General features: G+C 41.7%; 1 protein-coding gene across 7 annotated transcripts in view; it reads right to left on the bottom strand.

Moving 5' to 3' along the window:
- AGAP1 (ArfGAP with GTPase domain, ankyrin repeat and PH domain 1) overlaps positions 1–15,169 on the bottom strand; it is a 496,396-nt gene that overhangs the window by 314,273 nt on the left and 166,954 nt on the right. For all 7 annotated transcript variants that reach the window (XM_075934057.2, XM_075934053.2, XM_075934051.2 and 4 more), the window contains exons 2-3: positions 12,877–12,935; positions 4,928–5,015 (exon numbers count right to left, since the gene is read on the bottom strand). In XM_075934057.2, the coding sequence (XP_075790172.1) occupies positions 4,928–5,015; positions 12,877–12,935 (147 nt within the window). The remainder of the gene's footprint in view (positions 1–4,927; positions 5,016–12,876; positions 12,936–15,169) is intronic.

Raw genomic sequence — 15,169 nt, forward strand, 5'->3', positions numbered from 1 at the left:
CCTGACTAGCCAGTTTCTTCCTTTTCCTGATGCTGCGAAGTGCAAAAAGTAGAGGAAGAACTATTTCATGCAATTGCTCTTAGCTTTCCTCTAAATCTATTTATAAGACCTCTTCAGTTTCCTGAGGACAAAAACCTGATCCTCTCACCAGCTGGGCGGTCTGCTAGGCTAGTGGAAGAATTCCAATTCACTTTAAATAACTTCTTCTTTCGATTGTTAGAGTTTTGTTTTATTAGGTGGGCTATCCTGTACCCCCTGAAGGCATCACGGGGCAACTTGATGTTCCTATTCTACATTAAAGTACAACTAGAATATAGGCTTGCCAGATGCTGTCACCAAAAATCCCAAACATGGCAGGAAAAAAAGAAAAGGAGACAAAAGTTGAGCAAAAAAAACCCCCAAAAAACAAAAAAAGTCACTGCGCCTTTAAGAATCACCACGCTCCTCACTCCTCATGCCCCCACCCGACGCAGCAGGGGAAGAATGTTCCCGCTGGCCTTCCATCCAAGAAAAACAGGTATTTTCTGTGGGTTTGGTTTTTTTTTTTAATCAGACAGGGGCCAGAAATAACAGACTGTCCGGGAGAAAACCGGACACCTGGCAACCCTACTAGAATCCCTAATCCATGCTCATTTATCACTGAAATGTGTGTCAGTTAAAAAACAACCCAAGATGTTTGGAAAATTTCTGTAAATTATACAGGTTGAATTTCTTTAGTCTGGTGCCCTTGGGACCTGACCAATGCCAAACCATGGAAGGTCAATATCGTCAAGCAGCATTACTAACGCTTCCACTGCTTACTGGGCTTTTAGAAGACAGTTGGGGCGAACAGCAGCACAGAGCCAGCACTGATGGCTGTAAACTTTATGGGACTCATGGTGAGTGGACATCCAGCTAACTAAAATCATGCCGGGCTATGGATGTTGTCGAACCAGAGAAGTTCAACCTGTAGCGTGGCGGCATGTGGCAGAGGATGGTCCACAGATCCACCAATAACAGCTTCCCAGGAACGCCAGGGAGGCAACTTCCAAAACTGAAGGAAATTTAAAAACTCTTGAGCTTCTTGGAACCCAAATACCTCCATGCAAGGCATCTCTGAGGCGGTGAGTTGACCATATTGCACTGTGTGCAATAAAGAAGTCATTGCGTTTTATACAACTGGTTCTTTTATCTGATGATTGATGGCAAAAGGAAAGCTCAGACAGCATGATGCAAACTGACTGTTTTTAAAGCAAAACATTGACATTCTTTACGTTGACAACATCCTTTATCTTTCTGAAGTGCCACAACTGCCAACTGTCTGGCCAGGCTCCACTGCTGGCCCCAGCTCTGGCCACCCGGCTCCATGCTGCCAGCTCTTGGCTCCTCTCCTGGCCACAGCTCTCTGGTCCTGCAATGGCTGCTGTCTTGCTGGACCACTCATGTTGCCGAACTGGAGTGTCCCGGACCTCAGAGATTCAACCTGTACTAGCCTCACACTGGTGTTTCAAAGCTTAAGTCATTCATGCTTGCAAAGCATTTCAATATTCTCAAATGGAAAGGGACCTACGACGGCACTGCATCATCACCACAACAGAATGCACCACACAAGAGTATCCGTAAAGTGCAGAAGTCACCTTCTGCAGGATGAGCTTTTTATTAGTCTATGCTGTCCAGGCCAGCTGACTCGGGCTAAGGGGCTATCTAACTGCAGTGTGGATATTCGGGCTCCAATTGGCACTCAGGCCTTATGACCAATGTGAGATAAGAGTCCTAGAGCTTGTCCAGTGCTTAAACAGCCCATTAGTTGGAGTCCCGCAAGCCTGGGTCAACTGGCATGGGCCAGTCATGGGTTTTACGTGAAGCGTGCCAGGCCCACAGATAACATTGAGAGCACAGATCTGGTGACAGAACAGTTTCCAGTTCACCCCTCTCAAGAAGCCAGACCTACTCTTTACATGTAGGTGTGAAGATAACAGTTTGAAAGTGCTGCATTCCCAGTTCAACTACATATCTTGCACTTCTGCCATAGAAGTCTGAGTGGTGGCTGTGTTTCTAATCGCTCCCTGTTTTACTATGAGAAGGCCGACAACTTCAATAGGTCTTCTGCATTCAATCAGCTGGCTGTTTCTACATCAGTGTGATGCAAGGACGAACCTCACAGACCACTCTGGCTCCACGGCTGTTTCAGCCTCTAGTTTCTCACGTCAGACACCAAAATACCTCCATAATGAAAATCCTTGTGCCATTGGGCAGGCATATATGCAAAAGGAGGAGGCTTGTATAATGAATTAAAGCCTGCATTATTTCTAGCATTGTTACTGAAGGAAATGAATCAGCTAGATAAGTGATGAGAAAATGGTGTTTTGCAGCACATGCTGATGTAGTTCAAGTACATTTTTTGGGTGCAAGATACGCTTAGGCTCAAAGAAAGTGGAAGGAAATTTCCCATTCTGATGCTTAAATGCACACTAAAGCAGTTGCCAGCATGGGGGATCAACATTTAAAAGCCACAGAGCAGGTCTGGCACTTAGTCAACCCATGCCTGAAGATGAGCATCACTGAGATAGCATCTGCATTCCAAGTTGCTGCAAACAGGCACGAAAGTAGAATTGGTCTGTATGTTGTGCACAAGACTGGCAGTACGGCTATGGAGTCAACGAACACACCACCCATCATGCACTCACCAACATCTCAAACAGCACTGACAGGCAAACCATTCTATATTGAGAAACTGCAGAGGAAATATTGAGAAACCTTTCTATATTGAGAAACCTCTCGCACCTGCTCTATTCTTTGTCCAGCTTGAAAGACCCCCTACGCATCAGCAAGGGCCCACTCCGAAAGTTACTGCTAACAGTACAGCATCATTCCTTTTATACTATTATGCATAGAGCTTGAATCCAACCCCCAATGTGGGACTTGGAGCAACAAGTGCTGTTCCTTGCCTAGCTTCTGTTCAACTACCAGTGTGGACATTCTGACAGGGCATATTTTCACAATACTGTCACCGATTACGTGGGGCTACAGTTGTTCAACTATTTCCACAGATGACGTTTACTAGTGAGAGACTGTCGGAGTTAATTAAATTCCTAAATACTGATTTCATTAGACAGCCTAAGACGATCACTTACAAGGTGAATTATGGCTTAATTGTTCCAGTTTTACCTGCTAATGAAAATGCACGGTGCCATTAGTGAAGCCTGTCAGCTACATTTATGTGTGCAGAAATGATCTGACTCTGCTTTGGAGAGCTAATCCTGTCCATGAAAACAGTGTGAATGTCACTTTCAAGTACAGTAAATAACAATCCCTAAAGACAGAAAAGACATATGGGAATATGCTCAGAACAGAGCAACACATCACAGGATCAAGAAACCAACTACATATTCCACGTCTAGGGGAAGAGAGTGCCATTGAAATTCGGCAGAACAGAAACAAGTTTGTCTCCTGAAAGAACTAATCAAATATTTAACATCTTCTGCTCATGAGAAAATAAACAACAGTGGAGAGACTGATTATGCTCTTTATTATGAGGCTCTCTCCATTTCAGGACTTATCCACCATTTATCTATTTGTTTCTCATTACTGTTAGCTATGTGAAGCGGCAGTGCTAGTTAGTGACTTTCCAACACCTTTCTTGACATTCCAGAAGATGATTTCTGAGCATTAATGTACAAATCAACTGCTGCTCCTTTTGCTATGGTCCTTAAACGTCACCTTTCCAACCTCAGAGAAGCAACCTAAATCCATTCAACGGAAGTAATAAAATCTACAAAATGTTTGCACCCCTTTTACATTTGCCCATGAAAATGGCTGACTACACAGTGAAACCTCCCATAGCTTTTTAACTAAAAAGCCTAGTTAAAACCTCAAGAATACTATGCTCTGACACACTGAACTGTAAAAGCTCCTACAACAAGCATTAATTTGAAACAGACGTTACAGCAGACACATGAAACTACATATGACTACCGCTAAAAAGACATCTACAGCAAAGGACAAGACAGAGTGAGATGTGCTTAAAATTTAAGAAAATCAAAAGAAAAGCAAATTAAGATGATACACAGAACAAAGGGGAAACGCTACAGTACAAAAGCTCAGCCTCCTCCCTCTTCAAAACAAGACAAGCACTGCCACGAAGAGAATGTATAGTTACCTGCATCCATATCTGCAAAGAATGGAACAGCCAGTAAGGAAAAGAAGGAACCAGAAATTCAGTGTCTCAGAGTTGGATTTAAAGTTCATAAGGAGAATAAATAAAAATCAAGAAAATATTTTTAGTGAAAAATATACCTCGGTTATGCGCTATGATGATATACATGATCTCAAAATATAAAACTGACTACGCTGAAATTAAAACAACAAATACAGTGAATGTTTGAACTACATATTAAACTGCAGCATAACAAACTAGAAGTTGTTTTAAGTAAAAACTGTTCTGCTCCATGTTTTAAAAATAATGGAGCAAATTCATAGCAAGTTTCATTTGAAAGTCTTCACTAACTCTGGTACAACAAACTGAAGGGCCCGATTCTGTATACATCCAATATCAAGGGTGGTAGGTATAGCCTTCGGCAGCCAAACTGAAATTAACAGAAGTACTCATAGTGCTAAGTGTTACATTGGGTAGTGATTATTTGCAATTATGAAACTGAGATTAAGAACATTTCCCATACAGCAAATACTGCATGGGAAAGCATTTAAAAATGCTACCCTATTACAAAAAAGTATACAACTGGTTCCACTTATTTACATTATAACAAGCGTTAAAAGGAAATATACTTGATTTTTACCAACATTTCAGAGTGATGAATGAGAATTTTCTTTTACTATACTATTTCTCTAAGCTATATAAAAACAAAGATTAACAGTGCCTTGCATGAGAGCAAAAGCACTGCTAAAACACTGCAAAAGCATGCTTTTAATCATCCACATAGCCACTTACCTTCAGGTGATTCCTCCTGGACATATGTGCCAGTCAGATACCGGTGCACAAGTGCTGACTTGCCACTAGCTAAATTCCCCACAATTCCCTGGAATAAAATGATGATACATGTTGATCTATATTTCAGTTTTCTGATATTTAAAAACATATAACCAATAGTATGATTTGCATAATTTTCTTTAAACAAATAAACCTCAATCCCCCAAAAGTTTCAATGATAACATCTACGTTTATGAGAAATATAATTTATAAGAAAAACAAACAATGTATCGCAGCACACACAAATTACCAAGCCTCCTCCAAAAAAACATACTGAGAGAACACTAACGCTGCTGCACACAGCATACACAGCACAAAAGGAATGCCATGGGATGTGAAGCAATTTACAGTCCCTTCCATCTACTCCTCCACCCTCAGGCACACACTTTAATACTACAGTACTCTATGTACCAGGATGTGCTGAAATTTTAGCTCCGCTTCCCTAAGATGCCGGGCTTCCAGAACACTCTTTATTCAATGACACAATAAGACCGAGTAAAAGGCGGAGGAGCATTTATTCTATCCTTTGCACTTCTTTAAAAAAAATCAAGTTTTCATACCATGCTGAACTATTTTGTCCATTATCATCAATTACTTCAGGTAGCAATTCTGATGCAACTCCTGCTGCAGACTCAGCAGAAGAAACACTATTGTTGCATGTCACAGAAGGTTAATTTTTTTTTTGTTTAAAACCTGCAAGAAAGTGGTAGCTATACTGTTCAGTTCACTTCAAATTCTTGTTTTAAGCCATCCCTGTGGTAGCCCGTTTACTTCACTTCTGAGATGCTGCCCCCTAAACTTGTAAACAAGCATTCCCTTGTATTCAAACTCCTCCCTAAAATACAGTTCTGAAAGCGTGTGTTTAAGAGTCACCCCTTTCTCAAAAGGCGCATTACTATACATGATTTCAAGACTACATCTTTTCCTTGTTGTCCATTGTGAGTATCCACTGTTTCGTCATCCATCTAGTTCAGGATGTAAGCTCCTGGATCAGTGACTGCGTGCCACTGGATACTTTTGATGTCTGAACACAACAGAGGTCTGCTGAACCAAGGTGGTCTTCCTAAGCAAGATTCAAAACAATAGGTAGGGGCCAAACAATCCCAAAGTGACAATTTAGGGAGCAGTGGCCTGGGGAAACATTTATGATCCTGGATCTGTCTCCCCAATGCAAGGATACTCCAATACAGAGCAGGTGAAGGTTGCTGACCCTCCCTCCATTCTCTAAAGGTAGCCAATAAAGCAGCTGTGGGGGCAATGTAAGCATAGAGCACCTAATCCAAGCTAATGGGGCCAGCCCTTGCCCAGTAGGCCTATACCCCTTCAGATGCAGGAAGAGATGTGGACTGCAAAATCGGATAACGAGGGCAAGAACAAAAAGAAAAAAGCAGCAGGAGAAAAAGGGGAAATGAGGGATCAGAGCTACTGCAGCAGCCAGAAGGCATGAGGGAACACCAGCCTATGAATCAGCTGTTGGCGGGAGTCACCTGCAGCAAGAGATACTAACAGGATTATGTCAGGTGAACCGCCACTATATTTACCAGTGTAGGTGATTCCAGTGTAAGCAACAGACCAAAATAAATAAATCCAAGTAAAGCTGGAGCTAAGTGGCAGCAGGAAGGCCATCTGTCCAGGAGGGTTCTGTGAGAGCCGACTTTGAAGAGTGTGTACATGGGAGCATACCGGAAGATTTTAATCTAATTTTCATCTAAGAGGGATTACTGAGAACAATGGTATATGCTGAAACATCTACATCTAAAAGTAAGTGTGAGGTAAGATTCCCGACAAATATAATAATTTGGAGAGCTACGATCTGCCTCATTCTCAAACATCAGCTAACCAAAAGGATGCTCGCCGCTTCCCTATGACACAGCTTCAAGTGAAGAAACAAGGGTCTGTATGTTACTGTGTCGCTGCTACAGATAAATAATTAAACCCTGCTGAGACCAATGACGCATGCCAGGTCATTTGTAATAGCACACAAAGCATAAAGACTGATACATAATTGTGAGGATGCAAACACTGTCTCTGAAATTGCCATCTAAATTCTCCGGGGATTCTATCTGTGCTGGCAGGTTCCAGCACAGAGATGCGGGAGCTAAGCAGGGTCCCATATGACTGATGGGTAGGGTTGCCAGATGGTTTCAACAAAAATACCAGACACACTTGACATTACATTACAATCTACATTACATCGGATTTAGAAAATACCGGACATTTCTAGTATCAGAGGGGTAGCCGTGTTAGTCTGAATCTGCAAAAGCGGCGAGGAGTCCTGTGACACCTTATAGACTAACCAAAGTGTTGGAGCATAAGCTTTCATGGGCAAAGACTCACTTCATCAGATGCATGTAATGGAAATTTCCAGAGGCAGGTATAAATATGCAGGCCAGAATCAGGCTAGAGATGATGAGGTGGATCCAGTAAGTGGGCCTCATCCTCCCTGATTGGATCCACCTTGTCATCTCTAACCTGATTCTGGCCTGCATATTTATACCTGCCTCTGGAAATGTCCATTACATGCATCTGATGAAGTGAGTCTTTGCCCACGAAAGCTTATGCTCCAACACTTCGGTTAGTCTATAAGGTGCCACAGGACTCCTTGCCACTCGAACATTTCTATTTTCTCAACTTGTTTCCCGAACAGAAAACTCAAATACTGGACTGTCCAGTTCAAAACCAGACACCTAGAAACGCTACTGATGGCTGATGCCTGTTCTGTTTCACAGTACTCATCTCTGCTGATTGTTTCTATTACACTACCTCGAAGATGCTTACAAGTACGAGTGCTTGCTTAGAAAAAGCTGCGTGATAGCTGGTATTTGCAAAGCACAGGAGCTGGTCCTTAGACAGGCTTGCTCGGGAGATCAGAAAGTACCACAGGGAGCTGCACAACCAGTCAGAAGGGTTCGTGCCCAGAGACTGGTCTGGACATATCTGGGCCCTCCTGTGGACCATGGAGAAAGGTGCAGCTATCCTGAAACTGACAACTACCATTTTATTTGAGCACTTTCCTACACAGGAAAAATATACAAATAAGAGGCTAAGCCCTCTAGGCCTAGCTGCAAGCGATGTGTGTGAACAAGAGTGCAAACTAATCAACAGTGACGGCTGCCCAGCCTGGAAGGAAAGCCAGAGTGAAGGAAGGGGAGTATCTGAATCCCAATACAAGAAGTCAGTTCAGAGTGCCCCAGGGGCTCTGTAAGACCTACTGAAGGGAAGCCAATTCCTCTCCAGCCAGCCCAGGACCACCACTATGCCCAGGAACAAGAGCTGTTGACTACACCAGGGCAGTACGTAGAGAGGGGGCCCCACCGCCTCTCACAATATCAGTATCAGTGGTTACTTCTACCATTGCATTCACTGCACCTCGTTGATATTTCCAACCTTTTATTTGCAACCATGAGAACTAGACCCTTAGCTTCCAAAAAGCAAAGCCGAGATTCTGAGAGGACAGTGTTGGGAGCCAGGACATACCCATTGAGACTGTGCCTTAACCCAGCTAAGAATGTTAAGTAGAGAGTAATTCACTAATTGAATAGTCGATGCATTTTTGCATCGACTATTTGATTCGTTGATAGGGCGGCGCTGCCCCTTTGAAACACTGCTGCGGCATTTCAAAGGGGCAGCGCCGCATGGAGCTTGGGATGAGCTGGGGACCCCCCTCAGCTCATCCCAGGGTCAGTGCGGCGCTGCCGTTTTGCAGTACCCTCCTCTTCCCCGCGTGCTGCCTCTATCTGATAGAGGCAGTAGGGGAGGGGAAGCGACTAGTCCTTAACATCCCTAAACCCAGCGCTACCCATGGGTCTATCTGAACAACAATGATGGAACTACAGCCTAAGTCCAGCAGTGCCCAACACATGTACGCTCTCGAGCCAGGAGCTTCTCATTTGGCTAGCTCAGTGACAACCACTTCCTCCTTTCCCCTCCTCCCCTGCAACTTCGAGTCCCAACCACATAGGTTAATCCATCAGCTTACGTAGTAGCTGAGAGACATTGTTCCCCTAGAAGCCATCCTTATGTATCAGCCAGTTGAAGGAGTGCTGATACTTTTGCAATTAAAACTCAGAGGAGGAATCAGATGGCTTGCATTCTGTTTCAACACTGGTAATGTGATCTCTGACAAGTCACTTAGCTTCCCTGCGCTTCATTGCCTTCATCAGTAAGTTGCAGAACACTAACGTCATTGATTGACACTGTGAAGAAAACACTACTGAAATGGGAAAATGCCATGTGATATGATAGTCTACTCTAGCGTACATTAGCCCATCATTCTGATGTGGAACTTGCAACTCCCTGTATTTCGGGGTAATGCATGAAGAGAAATGATGAAATCAGACTAGGACAAGCCAGAACACTCTATTCAAAAAGGGAAATGGTTAAATGAGCAAGCCCCCAATAACTAATGGTAGATGTAGGCACTGACCAATATGCATGAAGGACTCAGCAACCTAAAATATCAAGCATGTATTTACTATAGTAAACATCTTCTCCTGTCTGCAACCTTCCTGCTCCATTTAACTGAGCCTGCGAATATGCTAGTTTGTGACAGGAGCAAATCCTATGTGCTTTTCTATTTCCATACCACCCTGAAATAAAAGAGCCAGAAGCAGAAGCATATAACCCAAATTTACTCTAAGTGGCGGTGAACAGGATAGTGCCAAGGCACAAGAGAGGTAAGTGTAGCAGTAAGAAAGGCCCTTCACTTCCTCAGGCACAATATGGAGCTGATCATTAGTCTAGACATGAACTGTTATAGGAGGAGGAGAAGTTCCTTCATGATGGCAGATTCAGAAAGAAGAATTCACGTAGACTTGATGTGGGCTGGAGCACGAGTGCCCCAGGTACAGCTGGTGCTGCTCAGGTGAGTAACATTTCAGTATAATCTAATTTCTCGTTTTAGTACATGCTAAAGCGGAGTTTGGCCTTTAGCAGGGGTTGCACAAAAATAAACCAGCAAGTGCTCATCCTTGTACGACCTGTGCTGCCTGACAACCCGAATTTCATTCTCTGCAGCAGCTGCATGAAAAGTGTCTGTCTCAACCACTTGCAAAACTGAGTCCAGTGCTCTGGAAAAGGAGGACAGGACTCCTGGCGAAAGGGGCTCTGACTCAGCCAAGATGGGATCAGTTGGCAATGCAAGCCTTCCAACACGCGTGGAATGTAAAGCGGACAGAAAACAAGGAGGCATGAGGAGATGTAGCATGGGTGGCACTAACTATCGCTCATGTAGTTTAAAATAAAGTAGGCTTCTATTCTAAGTGTTAGTGAAAGTCAGTCTGGTGTGGCCATACTAGCACTTCGCTCAGTATCATTTTGTTCTAGGTAGCACCGTGTGATTCATCCTCCATTTCGCCTGTACACTTGTAAAATTAAGGCAGAAAAAACTAAATGTGTTGTCAGCAACATGCAGCATCAGAGTGGATTTTGGAGGGGCAAATCTACCATAGTTGTCTCTTGTGTAAGGGGTTAATCTCCACCTTTAACCAAGGCTGGGGGAGAAAATACAAAAACATTCCTTCACTCAGTACAGGAAAGTTTATCTAGTGAGTGGGGTGTTACCCTCACGTTAAACTAATATAATTTTGTACATTTCATTTTGTGCGCTCCTGATGGGAAAAGCGGAGGAAAAAAAAGAGTGAACCGTTTCAGTCTTCATCACTGCTCCTGCCAGAAACCAGCAGTCTGCATTCTCATCTGGGGCTGGTTTTTTCTCCCATCATCTCAGCAGCAATATCCATGGCCATATCTACACTACAGAATTATGTCAACTTAAGTTATGTAGGAAATCTGCCAACACAATTACATCATTTATGTATCGACACAATGCTTTTAGTGTTCGTGATATGTGTCCTCAGTAGACACGCTTATATAAATGAAGTGAATGGTGTACCGGGAATAGCAATTCCACTGTCTATAAAATCATGACTGGTGTGGAGAAAGTGAATAAGGAAAAGTTATTTACTTGTTCCTATAACGTAAGAACTCAGGGACACCAGATTAAATTAATAGGCAGCAGATTTAAAACAAACAAAAGGAAGTTTTTCTTTACACAATGCACAGTGGAACTCCTTGCCAGAGGATGTTGTGAAGGCCAGGACTTTAACAGGATTCAAAAAGGAGCTAGATGGATTCATGTAGGACAGGTCCATCAATGGCTATTAGCCAGGATGGACAGGAATGGTGTCCCAAGCCTGTTTGTCAGAAGCTGTGACTGGGGGATAGGGGAGGGATCACTTAACGATTCCCTGCTCTGTTCATTGCCTGTGGGCCACCTGGCATTGGCCACTGTCGGAAGACAGGTTACTGAGCTAGATGGACCTTTGGTCTGATGCAGTATTCCTGTCCTTCTGACTTTACTTTGCAGTTAAAAATAACAATGTGCCCTGTCTCCACTAGGATTTTACAGAAATGCGAATGGGTTACCCCTGTGGAAGAAAACACCCCACAGTAACAATGCATCTTTTCCAGAGCAATGAAACCAAAGCCTCGAACTAAACAAACAAAGGCCTCTCACTTACCTCAACTCCTTCAGCAACCACATATGCTGCCCTTGTGTTTCTAGTCCCACTGTATTGAAATATCTTACAATAAACAGACACAGTTGAGAGCTCCCAGGTCAGCTAGTGGGGATTCAGTTCTTCTGGGCCACAAGATCTTTTCCACTCTAACTTACTTTATGCTCTGAATCTGAAAAGTACCATACCCAGAGCCACAGCACTAAACTCAGTAACCAGAAATCACAAGTGCCAAAATGTGCACGCACACACAGTTTGCACCATCACGCTGCAGATGTTCAGAGGCAGGCAATAGTTTATTTCCCTATCTTCGTGCTGGGATTATTAGAAGGTTGTCTCCAGCAAGATCCATTGAGTTCTTGCTTTGTATCAGTAGCTCATGGGTGCCTGATAACTTTGAAAATCTTCCTGCTGCCATCTGAATGCTGGAAGTTCTTTATCTGTCTTCAACACAAAAGCTCCCTCTTTGCTGTGAGGGGGGGCTTCTCAGCCACTCTATCAACCCCATCATCATTTGGAACACTCCAGTTCCTGCCTCTAGTGTTGTTCTTAGCTTTCAAAACAGTAGCTCTGGGAAATTTCCTCACCTGTGCCATGCATATTTGTGTCTAGAGAATCATTTCATCGACAGCATCTCCCACCTATATACTATTGAAGCTTAGCTAAAGTAATGTAAAAAATACACTATTTCTAAAAAAGCCGCTTTAATCGATCTTTTTTTAGAAGTAACATTAAGACGGTTTGGTATCTTACCTCCCACTAATTTCAAGTCTTCTAGGAAATCAAATGGAGATCTTGGACAAAAAATATTTCAACTAGACAGATCATTCTGAAATTCTTTTTTTTTAACTTGGGAATGAAAAGGATTGGTGCTATGAAGAAATCCTGGAGTAATCTGTTTGATGGATCATTTTTTAAAGTGGAATGCGTCTATTTCAAATACTGTACTAAAAGTTGTTCAGGTACTAGGTACCTTCTACTACACCACCTAACTGTTTTCACATTTTAGAAAATTTTTATTGTAAATTTCAAATATTCCTCCTTCCCCCTTCCCCCTTTGCTGCAAGAACCCTCTACTCCCCCAAATAGAGCAAGTTACAGTGGGAACCAAGTTGGGGAGGGGGATAGAGAGGAAAAAGCATTGACTCCAATCTCAATAATAATCTTAGATGTTAAAAGTAACAGAAATAGGTAAAAGGTTTAGGCAGATGAGTCTTAAAGTTACGTCCCATTAATATTTATGTTCAAGGTTTGAAATTCTCTAACTGTTTTTACAAAGGAAAAAAATCTGGAAGACAAAATAAAGCATTTCAAATGTTCCCCTTTTGGTATAATGCAGTAAGAATGTAATGAAGTAGTAAAGAAAATGTGTAAATATAAAACATTACTTACCACTTTGAGCTCTGGTACAGAACGACTTAGTGTCCACTCCTGGCTATTTACAAATGCATCTGTAAAAAAAAATACATATACGTAATTTAGAAAGATACTTTCACTTCTAGAAAGCTTTATTTTTTATTCCTATTGCAGCATCTAAAAAAGGTGCATAGCTCTTCAAATAAAGGGGAAAAAAATAAGCCACATTCAAACCTCAGTAAAAGATTAACACAATAAAGTCTAAAAAAAATAGTATGGATTGACAGCCATAGCTAATTTTCTCATGTGATCATCCCAACTAGCATTTATAGTGAGGTTAGAATTTTAATTAAATCCTTTCAGATTATGAAAAAAACTCTTCTTCTCTAACCCTAATCTAAACACAAGTTAACTGGCTACATCGGATGCATACTCCAATTTCTCCCCGGGGTCAAAACACTCATGAACCCAAACCGAACATCTACTGCAGTTCTCAGCAACAATGGTAATTTCCCCCTATACCCAGATAAGTCAGAATGCTGAAAATTATAACACGTCTCTTTTCTAGAGACTTCCAAGACCCACCTGATTTTTCAGTATTTAAATAATTGGTCAGCCTATTATGTAACAAAGGACAAACATTAATACTGGATGCACCTCTCTACTCCAGCACGCTTTGGTCCAGCATAATGTTAGTTAACTGGATGTCCACTTATCCCAGGTGTAGCCGAGTTTCCTGCGGTCCCACAAAGGTTGTTTGCAACCACCAGTGCTAGCTCTCAGTGTTCTGTGCTGTTATTTAGCTCTCATTTACCCCTAAATGTCTTTTAACAGCCCAGTAAGCGCAGAAAATGTTTATAATGCTGTTAGACAATATTGACCTTCTGTGATTTGGCAAATTCTCTGGTTCAGCACCAGCCAGGACCCTGTATACAATGCGCATAAAAATCAATTACTTTAAAAAAAAAAAAATCAAAAAATTGGATTTTTTAAATTGAAATCTGATTTATTTAAATCAGATTTTTTATTTTTTTAGAAAATAATCAATAAGATACTGAATTTCTTATTTAAAAATAAGTTACAATTAAATCACAAGCATGCTACACGTAAACTTACAGTTTCATAATGTGATGCCATAAGTCCATTCCCTATTTTACTTCAACATAAAACAGCTTTCCTAAAGGAAACCATTCTATACGTGTTTCCAATGGTGCTTACTCCAAAATTAAGTGCACTCTAAGCACAGTCAGTCTTTGCTTTTTTGGGAATTTGGAATCAGCTGTTCATCAAAATGATAGTGAGAATGAGGAAAATAAGAGCTAATATTAGAAGCTGTAAGGACACGGTACATTTAATGTTCTGAGGACTTGTCACAGTTAATAACATTTGAAATTTTTTTTTTTAAAGAATGTAAAAGCAGCCATCAACCAGCAACTCAAGAGACTGCTTCAAATGCAAATTTATGTAACATTTAAGATTTAGTTTAACAAAATATAAGCGTTATTGTGTTTGCGTGTATGATTTAATTCTTACCATTCCTAATGTACTGCTGCTGCATTTGCAGCTTGAGTATCATATACTATTTTCTAACATTAATAAAAATCAAGTTAGCTAAAGAAAATACACAAAGTATGCCCTCTTAGATGCTGTAAAAGGCTGTACTGAGCTGCAAATTAATATGGTTTAGTGATCAGATTTGCACTATTGTTTCAAGAAATATGTGAAGAACTATTAGTGGGAAACTTTGATTTAGAACAGTTTTATTTTGACCCACTTGGGTAATATGAGAGCCAGACTAGATATCTGCTGTGAGAGTCCATGCAATGTTTATTGTGTGTGTAAAATGCCTGAATTAAAGGGAGACTGTGCGAGAAAATAACATGGTGTGCAGGCATGCAACTGAAAGATAATGGGGACGGGACGACAGCAACAGCATCAAGGATACGACCTCCTGTCTTTAACAAATGGAAACCTTGTTTCACAAGAGCTGAAACTTACAAGGTCAAAGGGATATAAACAGTTAAAAGGTGACACGATTCCCATGAAGGGTAGTGATAAAACAACTGGGCAAGACTTAAAGATACTCCCCCAAAGAAGGAAGATGGTGCATCAAGGGAAGAGAAAGAGACTTTGAGGAGGAGTCTGTAGCAAATTAAACTTACCAGGGATCCCATGAGGAAGATGAATAGACACCTAGACAGCTTTAGTCAGGCAATATAAACACTGTCAGCACTTTGGCAAACAAAAAATTTACACCCCTTATGTGCGGGGTTTGCTTTGTCGCAGGAGTGCTGTTCACACTACAGGTGAACCTTTCCAGTGCAGCACC

The sequence above is a fragment of the Pelodiscus sinensis genome, chromosome 7, assembly GCF_052426305.1.
Source record: "Pelodiscus sinensis isolate ZL-2025 chromosome 7, ASM5242630v1, whole genome shotgun sequence".
Classification (NCBI taxonomy): Eukaryota; Metazoa; Chordata; order Testudines; family Trionychidae; genus Pelodiscus; species Pelodiscus sinensis.